The sequence below is a fragment of the Panthera pardus genome, unplaced genomic scaffold, assembly GCF_024362965.1.
Source record: "Panthera pardus isolate Hobbes unplaced genomic scaffold, ASM2436296v1 HiC_scaffold_24, whole genome shotgun sequence".
NCBI classification, from domain to species: domain Eukaryota; kingdom Metazoa; phylum Chordata; class Mammalia; order Carnivora; family Felidae; genus Panthera; species Panthera pardus.
In genome coordinates this window covers 16,450,391-16,473,002 of record NW_026526810.1, presented here as the reverse complement: position 1 = coordinate 16,473,002, position 22,612 = coordinate 16,450,391, and the positions used below count along the sequence as shown (strand labels likewise).

Genomic DNA, 22,612 nt, shown 5'->3' with positions numbered 1-22,612 from the left:
TGAATCATGCTATAATCTTAGACAAAGAAAAATATTATTAGTTAAACCGGGGTTTTTATGCATTGTTTCTTCACTGTGACTTCAGCAATCTTTGAGGGATGAAATATTTCTATTACTTTGCCATCACAAAGGGCCATCATTCACTCAGTTGAAAAAAACACTCCATCTATTTCAAATACAAAACCATTGTCCAGACAATCTCACTAGAGAAGGTTATACCTTATACAAGATGTAATTAAGAAAAATTCCCCAAATATTCTTATTCAAAAATAAGAAAACCAATTTCACTGCATTAACTAATTTTCAGAAATCATGTCACAATTTTAAAATATCTTATGTAATTTCTTCTTCACTCCAAGCCACAGGAAAAAAAGTCACCTCGTTCCAATTCTCAGTTCTTTATTTGCTATATCATGGGGGAATGACTCTGATTTGACCTATAACTATATTCTTCAGCATTTTCAAGCTTGGATAAATCCCTGGCTACTTTTCGATGTTTATAAGTAAACACAGACAGTCCGTTATTAACACTATTCCCATAAATAAGCACCATTATAAAAAGCAGATATCAATAACCAAATACAGCTGCCAAAGTATTCACAGATAAGCTGTAATAAAATATATTATACTGAAATTTCCCCAGAAAACAGACTCAACCCCAAACTCAACACCCAGAAGTTCACGGGTAGTGGCAGTTTCTGGCCTACTTAAAATGATACAGAAGTGGATGCTTAAAATAAAACCAAACTAGGGCGCCTAGCTGGCTCAGTTGGTAGAGTGTACAACTCTTGATTTCAGGGTTGTAAGGTTGAGTTCTTTGCTGTGTAGAGATTACTTAAAAATAAAGTCTAAACACACAAACACAAACATAAGCCTATAATGCAAATAATTCAAGTTATGCAGTTCTGTGACCAACAGAACATAAACCAGATAAATCTTCCCACAAAAGTAAAAGTATTAGGCAGAAGTTATGAGGTCCAGAAAATCAACACACTATTCAGAGATCACATCTACTTCTAAAATGTTTTTTTAAACATTAATGGCTCTCTGTAAATTTTTGTTTATTGGTCATTTTTATCCAATGTGAACTTGGTGAATATTTTTGTACTTGATTCATTATCAAAAAGAAATTTACTTCCTCAAATTAAGTACATAATTTAAATGTATACTGGCAATTTGTTGTCTGAATAAAACTCAGTTGTTTCTTATCAGCATATGTCAACTTCTCAGACCTTGACCTACTGCTGAACCAGAAACTCTTACACAAACTGTACAGGCCCTCCAGGTGATTCTCATGTGTACTGAAGTTGGAGAAAGTCTGATTTAATCTAGACCGTCTAGAAATATACAACTCTACCTATTCCAATAACTGCATAATGAACATATTTGATCAGCACATCTTGCTAATCACAGTAATTTCAACATAAGACACAATACTGCCTATTCATCTCAAGAAAAGACACAGAGAATCTAACATGGCAAAGCTGGCTGAAACCCATACACTGCTGTTAATGACAAAGTAGCAGGTAAATGTTAGTAATTCTGATTCCTAACCAACCCCCACTGGTCCAATATTCAAGGAGGGCAGCTTTCCTCTTGCCAGCAACTGAAAGAATCCAAACACTGTTTTCAATTTACAGGTATCCTTCACACTTATACAACACTAAGGACATGTTACAATCACTGAAACCATGTATTTTTCCTTCTTATCTTCCTTTCTTCCACCAATGCTCTCACAATCTATTGCTAATTCATTCCTTCTATTACTCTCACCAAAGTGTTCCAACCATACATAAATCAGCTAGACTTGACCTCAGAATCCCTTTGTAGGAATGAACACTATCATCAGATTCAAGAAACAAGGAGTCTGACCATAAAGCCAACTTACCCCCTCCAAAACAAAAATAAATCCTGATCATCTTCTAGGGATTCCTATTATAGGGGATTTTCTTTCAATCACCTATAAAGAAACAGCACCACGAGAATGGGGCTATTTGGAAAGGGCTGAGCCAGCAACTAGCACTGCTTGCTTTCTCCCGGTAATAACTGACTACCATAGGTTGTACCAAACATCCAAAATCAAATGACCCTTAGTCAACACTACTCCTCAACAGACTCCAATGAGTATTCCCTTCCTTCCTCATTCAAATGTATGCTTTTAATCAAATTCAGTTACTAGAAAGGGTAACTTATTTCTCTCAATCCATCCAGCATATCCCTACTGGACAGGATCAGGAACATTAAGTCAAAAAAGTATGAGGTTTATAAACATACTAAAATTTATGGCAGGGAAACAGGGACTTGATAAAGGAAAGACCTTAGAAAAGACTTGTTCACCATTCTTCTTAAAAAAATTGTAATTTTTCTGAACCCCAACAGCTTTTCACTATAAACTATCACTTCTCACAGTATCAACACCCACATTATCTATACACAGACCACACACACACACACACACACACACACACACACACACACCCCTTAACAAATTAAGTGACTAAGGATAATATCTTGATATAGTCAACTATCAATGGTACATCTATATAAAGGTTTTTCCTAAATTACCTGTTTAATTACTACTCAACTCCCTTACTACTATCAGCAAATCACAAGGACCTAATCATAGAATACCAATCACAATAACAATCACGGTAACAAAAAGTCCATTACTTATACAAGTAAAGATAAATATTAAAGAAAAATGTAAGACTAAAGACCTGATTCAAAAATTCAGGGAAAAAAAAAATGCATGGTACTTATTAGCATATCATCTCTAGGGCTCAGTATCAACAACTGCAAAATGTCAATTTCATCCCCTTAAATCACAAAGAGTCAAAACTTCTAAATCCCCATCTATGTCTTGCCAAGATACAGAAAGGTCATTAATTTATTAAGACAACTAAAGTAATCCATCTGGAAACAATTAGCAAAACTGAAAGCAACCGATGGAATAGGAGAAGACATTTGCAAATGACAGATAGAGGGTTAGTATCCAAAATCTATAAAGAACTTATGAAACTCAACACCCAAAAAACAAATAATCCAGTGAAGAAATGGGCAAAAGACATGAATAGACACTTCTCCAAAGAAAACATCCAGATGGCCAACCGACACATGAAAAAATGCTCCACATCACTCATCATCAGGGAAATACAAATCAAAACCACAATGAGATACCACCTTACACCTGTCAAAATAGCTAACTTCAACAGCTCAGGCAACAACAGATGTTGGTGAGGATGGGGAAAAGGAGGATCTCTTTTGCACAGTTGGTGGGAATGCAAATTGGTGCAGCCACTCTGGAAAACAGTATGAAGGTGCCTCAAAAAATTAAAAACATAACTACCCTACAACCCAGCAAATGCACTATAGATGTTTATCCAAGGGATACAGATGTGCTGTTTCGAAGGGTCACATACACCCCAATGTTTATAGCAGTGCTACTAACAACAGCCAAGTATGGAAAGAGCCCAAATGTCCATCAACAGATGAATGGATAAAGGTGTGTGTGTGTGTGTGTGTGTGTGTGTGTACACACACATATACACACAATGGAGTATTACTCAGCTATCAAAAAGAATGAAATCTTGCCATTTGCAACTATGTGGATGGAACTAGAGGGTATCACGCTAAGGGAAATTAGTCAGAGAAAGACAAATGTCACATGACTTCACTCATATGATGAATTTAAGATACAAAACAGATGGGAAGGGAATCAGAAATTATATAAATACAGGGAAGAGGACAAAACATAAGAGACTCTTAAAGAACAAACAGAGGGTTGCTGGAGGGATTCTGAGAGGAGGGATGGGTTAAATGGGTAAGGGGCATTAAGTAATCTACTCTTGAAATCACTGTTGCACTATATGCTAACTTGGATGTAAATTAAAAAATAAATTAAGAAAATAAAGTGTGCACACACACAAAAATAAAGTAATTCATCTCAATGTATCTTTAGCATTCTGCTGAAAACACAAGTCTTATTTTAGACCAAATCAGTATCTCAACAACAAACTAGCAATTTCTTATTCATGTTGTACTTGGAGCTGCCTCATAGCTTAGGGACATGCTCTCAGGAAACAGGTATGAGGTTGGAACTAAATGATTATAGTAGTATGTAATATAAAGAAAAAAGCATAGTAGCTACCAAGTTTTTACTCTTAAATTCATTACTTGAAACTCATAATGAAAAAGACAAAGGTGAGATATACAAATGCTACAAACACAGAAGATAACTCTACAAAAGGAAACTGCAGTAGTGGAATTTAGAATCCACCTCTCTTTAGTTCACTGGAAAAACCTACAGTTCCATTCTCCCTAATATGCACAATATTGCTCAAAATATCTTGCAAAATTTACAGTGCAAGAACTTATTTTCAGAATATTTATGTCCTAAGTATATGGGTTGACACTTAGGCTGGACTTCAGAGTACTCACACTGAGTTTCACTTCATCATACTCAGTAAACATAACTCATCATAAATCCAGTCAAGGTCTTTCCCAACAACTACTACAACTCTGTAAAAGGATTAATACCTTCAGACAGTACATCTCTAATAATGCAATATCTTTTAGCTTAGGAGAATGATGATCAACTTTATGTAACAATGTAAGTTAAATAATAGCAATATAATTCAACTGACACAGAATTAAGGTGAAAATATGGGGAAAAATTAAAGACAATAAAACTCCAAGAATGTGCCAGAATTATATCAAGATCTTTGCTGTCTTAGAACTAAATAGCTTATGATCCACTTCTACAAGCATATCATCCAAACTGAAAACTGAAATATTCAAATATTTTAAGGACCTAGACCACATTGGGTCTCAAAATATTAACTCAAAATATTCGAGTCAAGTGAGAATCAATGTAAATGGTCAAATAAAATTAAGACAGATCAAACTGATGAAACACAAACTCCAGTAAAAAGTCTACACGGCACTGATGATTCTGAAGGAGCTCTAAGATCTTGGATACAACAAACCAAACTGGTATGGTAATATAATCAAAATTATATCATGGAAAGAATAGAGCAGACACTGCTTTTCCTGATATAGGTTTCCTAATAGACAATAAAATTACTAATATCAAGAACTGTACTTTTTAACTTTATTTCTGCTATCACAGCACAGGGGAGGCGGGTGGGAGTATAGGTTAAACAGCTGAGGAGAATTCAGGACTGCATTTGTGAGCCCTTAGTGATGTATGGAAATGCTGTATCACAACATTGTATACCAGAATCTAATATTATCCTATATGTTAACTAACTGGAATTAAAATAAAAATTTAAAAAGGGGGAAAAATTCTGTAAATAGCAGTACAAATAAATTTTATGTAACATGGGAACAGATAGCCCAATGAATTCAGATGTACAGATATCTAATCCCTCTAGCTCATTGTATTATTGTCACCAGATGTAAATCTACCAAAAATAATTCAAAGTCAAACATCTGGTTGATCTAAGAGGCTTTTTCTTGAGTCTTGGCTGCCTCATCTACTTTTTAAGATTAATCTTGCTCACCAAAGAAAATTAACCCAGTCAAGTCTTCTACTAACCATTTCTATTCCACATTAGAGCTTCCTAATTATAGGCAAAAAGCAAATCATAAGAGACTCTTAAACACAGAGGACAAACTGAGGGTTGATGAGGATGGGGGCTTGGGAAGCTGGGGAAAATGGGTAATGGGCATTGAGGAGGGCACTTGTTAGAATGAGCACTGGGTGTTGTATGTAAGTGATGAATCACAAGAATCTACTCCTGAAGCCAAGACTATACTGTATACACTGTATGTTAGCTAACTTGACAATTATAAACAACAACAAATACATGATGTTAGCAACATGGATTCCAGAGACAAACTGAGGTGAAACGGAATGCAGAACAAACTAGTGGAACTGTTTCTTTCAGCCTACATTCCTGTCACCAGAGGATACCAGGGCCAAAATGCCACATGCCTTTTAGTATAAGGAAAAAGTCCCTTGAGGTCTCTTCATCTATCATTTGAGAAGTTGAATGAAGTATACTGTAGCTGTCCTATACAGCCTATACAGCCTACTCACATTTGGCAGAGATGGACTTGCTGCATTAACACCTGAAGCTGTAAATCAACATTCACATATAGAACAAACATATCCTTGGAAATGGATTTCAAATATTTCTTATTGGCCCTTCATCATCTCACTAAGAAAGAGATCTTCTTATCCCTGTAAAATCAAACAGAATTTTTTTTAATTTCCTTTTTTTTTTTTTAACCAAAAATGACTGAAAGGTAAACTTTATGACAAGGTACCTAGCTTCACTAAAACAAGACCCAAGACACAGCAAATAGTTTTGACTGGCTCCTATTTAGGAAAAACTAACTACTTCACTGGTAAGCTATGGAGATACATATTAGATAGGCGTAGATTATAATCACAGACATTACACTATATGGAAGAACTATAATGAATCTAAAAACTTGCACCCTAAAATTTAAAAAAAAATAGTAATTCTGACATTTCTTAAACATCTACTGTGTGATAGGCTCTATACCCATTGATCATTGCAGACAACTAAAGAAAAACTAAAAAATTGTCCTCAAACACCAATGGTGTCCATTTGAAGACACTTACCATACTCACTGTATTTCATAATATATTTTCCATAAATATTAGTTCCCCATTTTCCTGGACATCATCACTTAAACATCTCTGTCATCCAATGTGTGATCCAAGAAGTAGTAGTCTCCCTTTACATGTCCTTGCTTCCACTCAGCATATGCATGTACCTTCTGGGATCTAAGGATGAGCTTCCTTTTTTGCTTTCAACAGCATATATGTTTTAAAAAAAGGGAAAAAATAATGAGCTCAGAATATGTATAAACATTTTAAAAAAAGGATGTCTAAGGAACTGGCAAAGTATACTGCTACACCTGCCATTTCTAAGTATTCAAAGTTTGCACAGTAAGCCAAAATTTTCTATTGAAAATAATGTTCTCTGTAAAGTCTACTGAGGCACATTGACTAGATTTCAGAGTGTCATTTAAGCTCAAATTTTAAAATCATTATGTTCAGACAAGGTCCTGTGTCATCATGAACCTAGCCAAGGCCTCTGTAATGCACTATTACTTTTCTTTAAAAGATTAGTTTACCTGTAGTGGTTTACGTTTGTCCTAAATGCAGCTAATACGGTTTTAAGCATCCTTGAGAAACTACTGGGTAGGATCCACAGTGACATGTCAGAAAATTGAGTGGTTAAATTCTCTCCTCCTTTCAGAGTCATCAACTATGTGGACAAAAGGGCACTTCATAAGACTGAAAAAACTGCAATACAAAAACCCATGATAACATGACTTGCTTTACTTATTTAATATAATTCAAATATTGAGATTTATTAAATGAATAGCCAGTCCCAATGGGACTGAAATGCAAAGAGAAGTAACAATCTGGCAATGTGTTATCAACTGGGTAACATGTATTTTAAAACTTTATATGATCTAATAGATAAAATCATTAAGTTTTATTTGCAAAAAGAACAACAGTGTTTTTCCTAATCTTTAAAATCAGATTATGAAAATTCTACGCAAGCATTACTATTATCACATAATTCCATAAATTACTTATATTATTCTACTATAAGTTAAGACCTACAAAAAATAAAACAGGTTTACAAAAATTACAAGACTTCTGATATCATCTATATGTGAAACCTGAGAAAGTTAAACTCTTAGAAACAGAATATAATGGTGGTTGCCAGGGGCCTATGGGTATAAAGAATGGGAAGATATTGATCAAAGGTATAGACTTTTATTTATTTATTTATTTTTAACGTTTATTTATTTTTGAGACAGAGAGAGACAGAGCATGAACGGGGCAGGGTCAGAGAAAGAGGGAGATACAGAATCTGAAACAGGCTCCAGGCTCTGAGCGGTCAGCACAGAGCCCGACGCGGGGCTCGAACTCATGGAACACGAGATCATGACCTGAGCCGAAGTCGGACACTTAACCGACTGAGCCACCCAGGCGCCCCAAAGGTATAGACTTTTAATTATAAGATGGGTAAATTCTAGGGATCTAATGTACAACATGGGGACCATTGTTAACAACGTATTATAATATTTGAAATTTTCCAAGAGTAGATCTTAAATGATCTCACCACACAAACACAAAAAAGAAATGGTAGCTATATAAAGTGATGGATGTATAACTTATCTTATTGTAGTAATCTTTTCACAATGTAAACGTACAGCAAACCATCATGTAGTATATCTTAAAATTACACGATATTCTTGATCAATTATATATTAATGAAGCTGACAAAAATGTACAGAACTTCTAAAATTTGACATGATTAAAGAGCAATGAGTTTACAAAGGAAGGAGGAAGCAACATTACTTTTTATACAGTTATACTAAGTCCAGTTTACCTATCATAGCATAAACACAGAATACTACAAATAACTTAAAAACAAAGATTTAAGAAAGCAGAACTATTAAATCCCAGAACTCTATTTGAAACTGTAATTTAAACCACAATGAAAACTTATATTGATATGCAATGCATACATATTTATGAAGTTACTGTTAATAAATGTGACCAGGAAATCAAGAAGTCACTGCCCAATTGTGTTTTAGATATAACGTACAATTAATTTGAAAGCACAATCGAAAAATCCTAAGGGTCAAGTATTTACTGCCATGGAAGTTTGAAAACTTTTATGGTATTATGTGTTCCATTGGAACTCTTGGTAGAAGCTTAGATCTAGCAATCCATAGCAAAAGATCCATATTTTACACTTAACATGCAATTATATATCTATGCTAAGTATTTTTTCAATTTATGTTCCACGATCAAGGTTATCAAATAATTCAAGAAGTTCTAGGCAGAGTAGATTATAACCAAATCAAAATATCCATTAGAAGAAAACATCTTGCAGAATCTAGAGTTCTTTTCACTCACCTCTAACTTGCAAAAGACGCCATCATCATTACTTAAGGAGATATTAGAGAACAGGTTTTCTTTGTATATGGTGCACAATCACTCATGTCAAAATCTAAGAGCCATCCATGTCAGCAGATCTACCCAAATAGCAAAGTTTTCCTCCAAAACAGAGAAAGTACCACAAATTATTCAAAATTTGGTCCAGAGTCAAGTGCAAAGAAAACAAAGCTCTTTGCATACCACCCACAAAACTCTTAGAACAAAAGTTATCTATCAACTATATCACAATAAATTTTATCTTAACAGAATGGCTTGCCTCCAGAGACCCAGATAAAGTACTTTGCCTGGGGTTCTGTAACCAAGATGTTTCTTTGTAACATTCACAATCTCTTAAGTATCACATCTGTATTGTACATCTCCTAAACCAAGTAAGACCTGGCTACTTTATGTTCCCTACCTGATAGTGTCCATTAATACTAAACACTACCCTGGGAGAGACAATATAAATTTGATGACATTAACTGCAGTAATTTTGAGGGTCCCTTTTCCTTGGGAGGCTACTGGTTTAAAGGCCATGATTTAAAAGATGGAAACAGGGGGGCACCTGGCTGGCTTACTAGGTAAAGCATAGATAGGACTGCTCTTGATCTCAGGGTCATGATTTGGAGCCCCATATTGGGCACAGACATTACATAAAAATAAAATCTTTAAAAAAATTTAAAAAAATCAAAGATGGAAATGGTGACATGCATACAACCTCTGTTGGTAAAATCAAATGAGAAGGCACAACCAATCTACCAGTATTTTTTTTTTAATTTTTTTAATGTTTATTTATTTTTGAGAGACAGAGAGACAGAGAGACAGAGCTCAAGAGGGGAAGGGCCAGAGAGAGAGGGAAACACAGAATTTGAAGCAGGCTCCAGGCTCTGAGCTGTAAGCACAGAGCCCGATGTGTGGCTTGAACTCAAGAACCGTGAGATCATGACCTAAGCCGAAGTCAAACGCTTAACTGACTGAGCCACCCAGGCACCCCCAATCTACCAGTCTTAAGTTATTAAGGAGTTAATATCAATATTTAACTAGTATTTTATAAGCTAACTCCTACAATCAATAAGGACTGATTCATTACCTAGTTGAAAAGTTAGCAGTAAAACCTAAAAACCTCCTTCCTCTTCCTTTTAAAAGTGACTTCACTGTTGCATAACCAACTCAATCTTTACCTACATATGTGAGCATCCCTTAATTATCTAACTGGAAGAGACTGTCCACTCTTTTAAACACTTAACAGTATATCACTAAGTGATACAGTTGGATATAATTTGTGCTCAATAGTGTCAATGACATTTTAGGGTATAAAGTCGCCTTTATTTTAAGTAACAACCTATCTCAAATATGAAATCTCCTCTAGTTTTAACAATGTGTAAGTAAATACTTACTGGTAAGTTGTGATGATTATTCCAGAATCACATCACCTACTCTGATCACACAAAGCACAAAAACACTACAAAAGCTGATCAACTGAGGTAAACTTCCAAGAAAAGTAGTATCTCCAATCCAAATCCTTTGATTTAATGAACAAAGTCTGATTTAGTACCACAGTTTCCTTCCATAGGTGGCCTTACAAGGCCTTTAATTCCATCCCTTCTTCCCTTCAGGTATGTATGGCACATTAAAGTGGAGGAGGCCATGTGTAAGTCTTAGCCCAGTCACTTAAACCCCGGTCAAGAGTTTTCTTGTGTCAAGGTTACTGACAGGTATCAGTCAATGCACAAAGTGAAATCTGGGAAGCTTAATCAGGTATCACAACCATTTTATCTTAAGAATTAAAGAGAAAATTATTTAAATGCATTGCTTAACAGAATTCACCTCATCCATAATAACTTTAAGACCAGAAAAATCCCAGTCTTCATTCTGACCTCAACAAAGTCAACAGGCAAAAAAAAATGTACAACATACAGCAGTACCTTGCAGTTTAATTGCTCTGTGCATTTTATTAGCTAATATTAATGCAGCAAAGAGGGAACAAAAGCTCACAAACACTCTACACAGTTTCACAAGAGACATTGCAGGGAAAAAAGTGACTTAAGAAGGATCAATAGTATCCTAGGGTCTTGGTGGACGCATTCCGGGGGGAGGTGGACCTGGAAAAAAAAAAAGCAAAGTTCCATGGGACCATTAGAAAAACATCATATAAATATTCAAGGGCCCGGCTGGCACCACTGTGCAGAAGTATAACCACTCACCTCTAATTCCTGGTGGTGGGGGTCTCATTCCTGGAGGGGGCATGCCTATTGGCGTCCCTCGAGCAGGGGGAAGCCCAATTGGTGGGCCCATGGGTGGTCTCATACCAGGTGGAGGAGCCATAATGCCTAGAAAAGAAAAATGGCAGAAATAAAGGCCTCATAAATGAACTCAGCAAATAACACAGAATAAAACACAAAATAGTATTTAAAGAAATGGGCCTAAATATTAAGCAGAGAGTTGAAGAATTTCTCCTGGACCATTACCACATAAGCCATCCTCAACACAAGAGTCCACAGCTTTTCATTAAAAAGTATTGTTTAAAAGTAGGAAATATACTCCAAGCAACTAGTGAGGTACTTAAAGGGCTGGTTCTTTGTTCAGTATCTTCTTATGGTATTTTTAGTTATCACTTCCTCAAGATGATACAATGTTTTCACAAAACACCTATATATATCTGAGAACCAAATTCTCTTACTTCCTTAGGATTCCTTACCTGGAGGTGGTGTTGCTCGGCCCACAGGAGTGGGTGGGGTCCCCCGTCCTGGTGGGTACTGAGTTGGGGCTCCAGCAATGCTGGCAGTAGCAGCAACTGCAGCTGCTGCTACAGTGCCTCTTCCCTGTGGAGTCATTACCTGAGGAGGCATGGTCAGATATAGTAAAGGTAAGGCGCATCCTCTCATTATTCACATACAAAATAAATGGTGAATACCACAGCTTATTAAATATGAAATAATAGTTGGGTTTTTTTTACTTCTTCCATTATTTTCATTAAAAAAATCTTGGCACTAACACATCCTCCTTTAAACCCAACATGCCCTATTTTAATCTAGTAAGTCCTCTTACATTTTCTCAACTCTGGTTTACCCAGCCATATTTCTCTTTACTTACCAATACTGGTAAGTAACTCTTATCAAGGTGGCTTTCTTTAATCTTTTCCCCTCCTAATGTATATTTGTCTTTCATCACTCTCTATAGCATATGCTGCTTACATAGCATAAGATGTGCACTCAGGCTTTTAAATCTACTCTGCCTCTGGGCACTTTCTCTCAATAATATAAAACCTCCTAGTTCCTCACCTGTTGGGATGGCCCCCCAACCCCTCGGACAGGGCCTGCTAATCCAGCAGGAGCCTGGGGAATTGGAACACCAGCTGGCACTCCTCTGCCAGCTGCCCTGCCAACCCCAGGACCCCCTGCAGCTCCAGCAAGAGGTACCCGAGCAATGCCAGTCTGAAACAAGAAAAATTAGTTTGAAATCAAATGATTTACCAAAGTTATCAATAATCTTATTCCTAAAAGATCACTGCTTTCCACCATTTTTCCTACCACCCAGCTTATATTAGTTCTATATTCACAGCAATAGACAAGTGTACCATGGAGGCATTCAGCAGATTAAGTGTACATCTGTCAAACTGTGAATACAAATAAGACACTTCTAACCTTATCTAGGTAGTACCCAACCCACAGAATAACTCTTTAGAAAGTCCTTAATCTCGAAATATAGACAAGTAAGAACTGACATTAAGTGCTAGGCACATTTTATTTAACAAGTGTATACTATTTATTGTGCCTCGTTGTACCTTGATTTAGCATCATCTCAAATAATGTAATGTCCTTCCACACTAATGTTCTGTCCTGCCCTATGTACTCCTTACATCTTTCGGGGGTGGTCCTTCCACTGTCATGGAGACCAAGTTCTCCCCACGTAGTAACACCAGACCCAAAACCCGCTTTTCTTCACGTTCTGGCTGCTTCGCATTCTTTGGCCTATAGAGCAGAAACAAATTTTAGTAAGGTAAGTTAGGGATCACTCACTAAAATATTTACATTTCACCTTAATAACACATACACATGACAATAATTGATGGCAATATATTCATGCTATTACTAAGTTATGACAAAACAAAGGCAAAAACAAAACACTAGACTCACTGACATATAAGGGTAAATGTTAAAGCCCTTTTCCTATTAAAAATTTACAGAATGTTCCCTCAATGTTATACTACAGCAAAACTAATTTCTTCTTCATGAAACTCAGATGAAAATGATATGGCTAAAACTTTCAAAAATGTGTTTTCATGTTAAGATGGGAAGTATGTTTTTTAAATCATTTTCAACTAAGTAAATCTGGGTGACAGACAACTAAAATGGGAACACGAACAATGAGGTCATACCAAATGATAAAGAAAAAACAGGCTTTGAATTAGAGACACTGTTGTATTCCTGGCCTTTATATCACTTATATAACCATGGGAAATCTTAAAAATTAAAAAAAAAACAAAACTCTGTACAAAGTCACAACGGTCAGAAGCAAAAATCTACATACTTAAAAGCTACTGACACAATATCATTCAAAAATTGTGAGTACTATCACAGAGAAAAATGCACAATTTAAAGCATTATCCATGTGAAATTATCCCCATAACTTAGTGAAAGATGTTAAACAGAGAAATTAATATGGCTAAAGTTCTCATCAAATGCCTTCAGTATTTATCAATGTCATAAGGGTTTATTTTAGATTATTTAAACAAACAAAAAAATAACACTGAAACATTCACCGTCTTAGAATTTCTGATATAACCCTACTTGTTGCACAGGAAGGAGACTGAGAATACATGAAAAGGGTAAGATAAAGCATATGTTATGAATTCTATTCAAATTTGCCTGACAGGAACAGACTACAGCAGGCAGGTGAAGGTGTGCATCACCTACCTTTTTCTTCATTTTTAATAAAACCTAAGTGAAGTGGGCAAATTAAAATTCTGAATAGTATATCATAGACTGTGGCAATAAATTAAATCAAGCCAAGAGTCAAGAGTGATACCTTGTAAGTTCTGCCCCATGATAAAAAACAAAGCCATCTTGAGTGTCCAGAGATATTACAAATACCAACTCAAATACTCTGAATGAAAAGTCAACTGAATGGAAATAGGATGCCACTAAGATCCACAAATTCTTGTGATCTTATTGCAGAGGGTCAACAGTGCTCTATGAAAGGAAGCTCCCTAGTCACAGGTACAAAGAGGAAAGCCTAATGTGGTAAGGTACAAGCACACAGGATATTCCTGAAGAAATTAAATGGGCAAATCAAAAATATAATAGAAGTAAAGAGAGTTAAGAATTGACACCACGTCAACACTGAACATAACGATTTTGACAAAACAAGGTGCATGCAAAGAGGCTGGCTGAACAAATGTTAAATCTGGCCTAGAGTATTCTAATCATATCATAACTCCTCAACCATGAAGAGTAAATTGTTATTCATAAGATCCCTTCAGTCCAAAGGAATGCTACAGAACTTAATAAGATTTATTAACTTTTTAAATAAATATAACTTGATACTCTGCTCATACAGTACGCTTCTATTCTAAGTTCAGTTCATAACTGTGTTTGCAAACTTAAAACAGTAGTGTAAATACAATGACTTCAAGACTGGGAGACTGTAGGGGCACCTGGGTGCTCACTCAGTTATGCATCCAACTTTGGCTCACATCGTGATTTCGTGGTTCATGCGTTCAAGCCCTGCATCGGGCTCTGTGTTGACAGTTCAGAGCCTAGACCCTGCTTCAGATTTTGTGTCTCTCTCTCTGCCCCTTCCCTGCTCATCCTCTGTCTCTCTTTCTCTCTCAAAAATAAACATTAAAAAAAAAAAGACTGGGAGACTGATCTTCTAGGCCAAGAGGTTAGACAACAGACTAACCCTACCTCCTTCAGTTACCCTCTATAATCCCTTACTCCGATTATCCTCTCCCTCAATATCCCATTATCCAAACCCAAAGTGGTCTTACTTGATCTTTCTGAATTCATCACAATCACAGAGGATCAAGTTCATATGCTTGTCAAAAGCCTTAAAGGTGCCAATGAAGATTCGGCCATCTTGCAGGATACATCGCATTCTATAGTCAATGTGTTGCAGCATCTTGCTGCTCTTTCCCACAGTCTGAAATGAGTAAGAAAAGCTGTCTGCAACTACTTTATAACCCTCCCCACCATTTCTTCCCCACTCCTATATCAATCCAAACTTTGTTTCCTTAACACCTTTTCCCTCCCATGTTTTCTCCAAAAATACCTTCACAGTCAAGATACTGGACCAAATTTAGACCCAGGTCAACTCTACTCTGTGGAATCCTCTACTTCTCAGAATGACTATGCAGTTTCCCATCATCCTATTTCTTCCTCATCAGATTCACAAATCTAGTTTCCTTTTAGTATTCTGATTCCTCTCCTTTCCCAATTCTAATCCCAAATTCCACCCTCCTTCAGAACACTTGACCCTGTGGACTATTTCTTTTCCCCTAGATATCTATCCAAACAGTGGGGAATTGCTACCTCCATCAAAAAAACTTTCCAACTCCCATCAACCCAATGCAAATAGAAACCACTATTTAGTTCCCCAAAGGCCTCTGTCCTAGTTATATCAAACCCTGTATCTCCTCCTACTCAGAACTTGGATCAATGTTTCTCAAACTTGTTTTGGTTTCATTTACCCTACTAAGGCACTTTTTAAAAATATTTTTATCATGGGGCAGCTGGGTGACTCAGTCAGTTAAGTATCTGACTTCAGTTCATGTCATGATCTCATGGTTTGGGAGTTCAAGCCTAGCATTGTCAGTGAGAAGCCTGCTTGGCATTCTCGCCCTCTCCCTCTCTCTTCCCGTCCCCCACTTGCTCGCACTCTCTCTCTCAAAATAAATAAATAAAAACTTAAAAAAAAAAAGATTCTCTCTCTCTCTCTCTGAGCACCTGGGTGGCTCAGTTGGTTAAGTGTCCAACTCCAGATTTCTGCTCAGATTATGATCTCACGGTATGTGAGTTTGACACCGAGACCCACACTGGGCTCTGCACTGATTAAGCAGAGCTTGCTTGGGATTCTCTCTCTCGCTCTGTCCCTCCCCCTCTTCTCTCAATAAATAAACAATAAATAAAAAATAGGCCACTAATTCTTACACCTTAAAAAAAAAAAAAGATTCTCTCTGCCTCTCCCTCACTTGTGGGCACACATGTGCTCTTTCTCTCCCTAAAATTTTACAAATTTTATCCTAAATCACCCACTCCACTGAAATTTTAAAATGTTGATAATATTGTATCTCTATTTATATCCTGTGGTCCTTTGGAACACCACAAGCCATTGTAAAATCAAATATTCTTTCCACTTCTCAAAATCAACTCTTGCTGCCTTGGAATGTCCTTCCTGTTGAGAATACATGTTCTCAACTATCTAAACTTTAACAGAATACATGCTCTCAATTATCTAAACTTTAATAGAACCACAAACCTGATTAGGATGCTGTATCTCTTGACAGACTAATTGTGTGTGTGTATTTACCTAAGCCTAATGTCCTAAATCCCTCCATTTTCTTTTCTTTATTTAAAAAAAAATAATGTTTATTTATTATTGAGAGATGGAGAGACACAGAGCATGAGCAGGGGAAGGGTACAGAGAGGGGAGACACAGAATCCGAAGCAGGCTCCAGGTTCTGAGCTGTCAGAACAAAGCCCGACACGGGGCTCGAACTCACAAACTGCGAGATCATGAACTGAGCCGCAGGCAGTCGCTTTATCAACTGAGCTACCCAGGTGCCCCCCCTCCATTTTATGTCTACTATAACCTAAGTAAGGGTCCTCCATCTTCAGGATGGTCCATTATTATTGTAAATCATGTAAATCATGACCAAAACTCTCTTCTGTATTTTCTCACATATAAGATCCCTCTTAAGATGTTTTCCAAACCAGGGTGCCTGGGTGGCTTAGGGACAACTTCAGCTCAGGTGATGATCTCAGTCTGTGGGTTCAAGTCCTGTGTAGGGCTCTGCACTGACGGTACAGAGCCTGTTTGGGATGCTCTCTCCCTCTCTGCATGGCCCTCTCGCTCGCTTACTCTCTCTCTCTCTCTCTCTCAAAACAAATATATAAACTAAAAAAAAAAAAAAAAAAAAGATGTTTTCCAAATCATTTTATCACTAAAATAGGAAAAGGGACATAGCTCTTCTTCAGTTGATATTCCACACAATGAGATGCCATCTCTAAAGACTGATTTCTTGTTTCTAACATCAAGAACACAAAGACACCCCACACTCTGGTAAACTATTATGTTAGGCCCTTCCAGTAGCTTTTCACCCTTCTGCCTTAATATACATCTTACCATGGTTGCTGTTCCACCAAATCCAATGTCCGAAGAAAGGTTTCAGGATTCTTAATACCTAAGGGAAGGCTACAGATAAAGGTATGACGCAGGTTCTCCTACAAACAATGCAAGCTTGGGGCAGAAGCTTCAAACAGTAGACGGAGCCTGCAGAGGAAAGCATGATCTAGCTGCACTGCAATCTACCATGTTTAAAAACAGGCAGACAATTTTGCATGAAAATCACCATAACAGACATATTTAAAAACACCTCCCATGTTCCATACCCACCACATGAACACCAAATTTCACTATTCCTTCACCTTAACTTCCACATTTTACACACTTAAAATTGACAGTGTTTATTAAATTTTTATATTATGCAGACATTTTTAAATGTCTCAAAAATCACTTTAATTTTCCATTCCAAAAATGTAGTGTTTTTTTTTTCATCCTTACTTTAGGTGGTGCTTCATTCTCTGGTCCTAAGTTAACCCATCATCTCAACTTCAACATTTTGATATATCCCTAAGCTTCATAGCCATCTGAATTATTCTCCTGAATTAGTTAAAATTTTGTTCTTAGCGAAGCCACCTAAAGGTTTTCAACCTCAAAATCTCCCTCCTTGACCCTGCCAAAACCTCTTCAAAGTAATTCTAAATAATTTTTTTACCAAGAACCAACTGCATTATCATGTACCTGCTTATGACGTCCTATATTAAAATGGAGCATAAAACAACTGATCACTTGCTTATACGGATATATAGGTAATTTTCTTAGCAATCAAAAGAACATGATTATAACAGTGTTATCATTTTTCCCAACATACTAAGGAAATTCCTCTGAGTATGGCAAACAAATCAAAACTAGAAAAAAAAATCTCAAACTACTAATTATACTTATTTAGAAAGCAAACACACAAATTATATTACTCTTGAATGGGAATTTGGTTTTATGCAAAAAAGTAGCCTAGTATCATAAACAAAATCTGATGTAATTTTATTTTTAATAATACAAACATTTTCAGTAAACTTGTCCTCTGTCTTCCATGGAGACATTTTGCAAACAGCTAAGTATACTGATTCAGTAAATTATGAATCCTGTATTTTAGGATGTGAAAATAAAATCATCAAAATAGTGGCTGTGAACCATAACATCAAAACAATAAGGTAAAAGAAATGTTTTGAGGACAGTTTTCCATGTGGAACTATATGACACTCGATCAAAAGAGAACAGAATGGTATGAAAGAAAGAGTTCAGTAAGAATAGGTAAGATGTAGAAAAGAGGTTTCCCTATATTTACAAAAATTTGATGGCAGTTAAGTACATTATGAGAATTTTGGAGTATCAGATTTTCTAAAAAAATAAATTCCTGGTATTAGAATATCTCCTAACCTTTGTTCTCCAAATGCAAACTATCATGCGCTTTTTGTGCATTTTTTTTCTTAAAGACTTTCTGCCTATACTGTCCTTAACACTGTCCATACTTCTCCAACATTTACCGTAAGTGACTATAATATCTATAAACTTGTCTCTTTTCCCCATCTACCCAGTGTAGGTCTTCAAAGATACAATGACATCAAGGATACCCCCTTTTACAGCATCCAACATTGTATATGACTTAATGTTTTGCATAAAACTGACATGTAATGATCTCAAAAGATCTGTTCAAATCAGCAGACTGGCATGCCCTCCTCTCCCCAAATCAATGTAGTTTGTAACCCAAACTCACAGGAGTAGTTTAAGGTCTATAATATAGATGTTCTGAATTCTGACAGGATTATCTATAAATCAGAGTCTAAATTCAAGAATACTTACATATTTTTTACCTCTAGTCATTAGCTATTTTCATTTTTTATATCTACTAAGATTTAAAATCTTCAGCAATCCATAGTAACAGAAAGTAAATCATCTACAAAAACAGAAAAAAAAAATAGAAACAAAAAAATTCACAGCAACAGAAAGTAAATAAGTGGTAACCTGAAGTTGGGGGTAGAAACAGGGAATGTATGTAAATGAGCATAAGGGACCTTACTTTGAAAATGGAAAGTTCTCAGAGTTCCTGGCAATGGCTGAAGTCAGTAAATTTACAAAAATTTCGGTGATTTTTTATGGTATATACATTATACATTAGTAAAGCTGGTTAAAATGCAAAATGTCAGGATCTTTCAATAACGTGGAAAGTTTGTAACACTGCTTTTTATATCACCGTTACTGCAAAAAAACAAAACAAAACAAAACAAAACAAAAAAAAAAAGCTAACCACTCAATAAGACACTATTACTGGAGCATACCCTTTTTACCATCAACAATGGAGATATGCTACCAAATACTTAGCCACAAGACAGTGATTATTAGAAAATTAAAAGATGGTAGGGCTAGATTTCAAGATTTCATTTAAGGGAAAAAAATGTAATCACAGAAAGGTATCTTACAAGGATTAATGCAATGGAAACCAGCATCAAGTGTGCATTTAAGGTGACACCTCTCCAGCAAAAATTTAAAATTCAAAACAAAACTTTTTACCTTCAGATGCCAAAAAGATTTGAAAATACGGATTTTCCCATCAGCCTCAGTTTGAAATGTTCTGTCCCACCTGACATTTCAGTGAACACACAACTATCAGACCTAATTCACAGTTTAGCTGTAAGAAACCAATAAATGTAAACAATTGTATAGCAGAAGAATAAAAAGGGAAAGCCAGTCAGTCCTGCTTCTGTCCTTCATCTACCCTGTCTGAGTTTCTAAATCCCTTCCACAACTACTAAATGTTGTTAACCAGTTATCAAGTATAAAAATTCACCTCGACATATGAGTTACAGACTAAGGAATTGGAGGGGTACATGGGTGGTCCACTCGGTCAGGCATCTTACTTTGGCTCAGGTCACGTCTTACAGTTTGTGAGTTTGAGCCCTGAATCGGGTTCTCTGCTGTCAGCACAGAGCCTGCTTTAGATCCTCTGTCTCCTCCTCTCTCTGCCCCTCCCCAGCTCATCTGTACGTGCTCACTCTCAAAAATAAACACTGAAACAAAAAATAAATACTGATTTCTCAAAAAATTCTTAAAAAAAAAAAAAGAACTGGAGACCTAGAGAACTGGGGATATGGGACATGTAATATGATACAAAATATTTTGTATAAAATAAGGGATATACATACATATTACTCACAACTCAGAAAAGGGGTTGACTAGAGTGGTTAAGACAGACTTCCCCTAATGAATAGGACCTGAAATTAGAAACAGTTATCTCTTATCCCTAAATTTAGTACACTATAATCATGAACCCTTGTAACAGGAAAATGATATATTACTTTGGAGATTGATCAAATATATCTTCACAACAAATGACAGCAAAATGCCTCATGAAAAGGAAAAGAGTAGCAAAATCATAATGCACTGATGAATTGGCAGTTATGATAAATCTCCTTACATCAAAAGGCACATAAGCAAATAAATGGCCCAAGTCCCTGACTCAAACATTGTAAGATTTTCCACAGAAGTTCTTAAACTTTTGGGAACTTTTCTAATGACAAAACTTAAAAAAAAAAAAAAAAGTGAAAAGATAAGATGGTTGGGGCACCTGGGTGGCTCAGTCTGCTAAGTGTCAGACTTCAGCTCAGGTCATGATCTCACAGTTCGTGGGTTTGAGCCCCACATCGGGTTCTGTGCTGACAGCTCAGAGCATGGAGCCTGCTTTGGATTCTGTGTCTCCCTCTCTCTCTGTTCCTCCCCCACCTGTGCACGGTCTCTCAAAAATAAATAAACATTAAAAAAGAAGGATGGTCAAACCTAGCCAAGTCACATAAAGCAAATCAGAAATCATATAATGATGGTAATGCATTAGTGCTCATTCAAATCTGGTAAAATAGCACACCCTTCACAGAAAAATGTACAAAAAAGCTTAACAAGTAAAAGGAGGTAACACAAACAAATGGACAATATTCATCCAGAAAGCAATGCCAGTTTAAACCCCACACACACAACACACACGCACGCGCACACACAATTTTCCTTTTTTGGAACTATTTATCAAAGAAAAAAAAGGCACCACAGATGGTACTGAGAAACTAGCACTAGTAGTAATTGTTCTAAATGGCAATCAACAATGCTTATGATGCTGTCAGCAATGGAACAAAACATTTAAGAGTCATACTAATATTTATACCCTGCAGTCCTTACCCTAGACTCTTATGCTAATAAATTTAACATACCAAATATATCTTTAAAATATAGAACTAATGTTTATAACAGCATAGTAAAACTAGGAAAAAAAAACAAGTACAAGGGAAAAGTAAATAATGAATGAACTGTCATTTATTCATAACAAATGATAATTATGAGCACTAATAAAATGAGAAAACATTAATGATATACATTTAAGTGGAATAAATACAAAATAAGTTTGTTAAAAGCATGATTCCAACTAAAAAAAGAAAACGGGAAAAATTAAAGAAAATTCAACCTTATGGTAGGTTTAAAAATCTTTGGTTTACTTTCACATTTTTCTTGGCTATCACTTGGATGCTTTAGATTTTTATAGGAAAAAATGAAGCATATCAATTGTTAAAATATCTTTAAAAACCTACCCATCTACAATTATTCTTAGACTAATTGTTAGATTTGACCTTCATCCCAGAAATTCATCTGATTCTCTACCTTGTAATGTTTACTTCATTTATATACACTCTTTCCTATAACCCCTTTTTCTTTACAACATTCTATAGTATCACCACTCATCCATTGTCCCAACCTGGTATTTTCATCTTTGAATGTGGTTCTCTAAGATGCCAGTCAACTTTAAGGAAGAGGATTAATTTTAGGCGTTGCCTACCATTTAATCTGTTACAACTATTCTAGTCTGTTGCTGTAATTCCAAATACAGCCACCGACCATACATAAATACGATTACTTGGTTGTGTGCCAATATTTTTTTTTTTTTATAAAAACAGACAGTGAGTGGGTCAGATACTTTAACAATCCCTGCTGTAGAATAATCCTAGTAAATGAGTGCTGTTTAACTAGCACTTGGGACTAGAATAAAACATAACATCAGAAAATTGTACTTGCAGATAGATTATAATGTAGGATTTAAATAATAGGGGTACCTGGCTGGCTCAATCAATAGAGCATGTGACTCTTGATCTTGAGGTAAGTTCAAGCCTCATGTAAGTAAGGTAAGTAAGTAAGTAAGTAAGCAAGCAAGTAAGTAAATAAGTAAGTAAGTAAGTAAGTAAGTAAGTAAATAAATAAATAAATAAAATTATAGTTAGGAACTTACAAGAGTATATGAAATGCACTGAGAAGCCAAAACATTCCTGGTTAAAAAAA

At 36.0% G+C, this 22,612-nt stretch overlaps 1 protein-coding gene and 3 non-coding genes across 4 annotated transcripts; all 4 read right to left on the bottom strand.

Annotated features, from left to right (window-relative positions):
* Positions 1–1,809: 1,809 nt before the first annotated feature.
* On the bottom strand, positions 1,810–1,880 carry LOC128773357 (small nucleolar RNA SNORD108). Its single transcript, XR_008417621.1, has one exon. It is a non-coding gene; the product is annotated as a small nucleolar RNA SNORD108 (small nucleolar RNA).
* Positions 1,881–4,419: 2,539 nt separating this feature from the next.
* LOC128773349 (small nucleolar RNA SNORD64) lies at positions 4,420–4,486 on the bottom strand. Its single transcript, XR_008417615.1, has one exon. It is a non-coding gene; the product is annotated as a small nucleolar RNA SNORD64 (small nucleolar RNA).
* Positions 4,487–7,006: 2,520 nt separating this feature from the next.
* On the bottom strand, positions 7,007–7,079 carry LOC128773358 (small nucleolar RNA SNORD107). Its single transcript, XR_008417622.1, has one exon. It is a non-coding gene; the product is annotated as a small nucleolar RNA SNORD107 (small nucleolar RNA).
* A 3,806-nt stretch (positions 7,080–10,885) lies between these two features.
* SNRPN (small nuclear ribonucleoprotein polypeptide N) lies at positions 10,886–22,584 on the bottom strand. Its single transcript, XM_019436144.2, has 8 exons — positions 22,563–22,584; positions 17,306–17,452; positions 14,952–15,103; positions 12,819–12,930; positions 12,241–12,393; positions 11,658–11,796; positions 11,164–11,289; positions 10,886–11,061 (listed from the first exon to the last, which is right to left on the bottom strand). Exons 2-8 carry the CDS (start codon positions 17,306–17,308, stop codon positions 11,024–11,026), a joined length of 723 nt encoding a protein of 240 aa, XP_019291689.1. The 5' UTR covers positions 17,309–17,452; positions 22,563–22,584; the 3' UTR covers positions 10,886–11,023.
* Between the last annotated feature and the right edge of the window lie 28 nt (positions 22,585–22,612).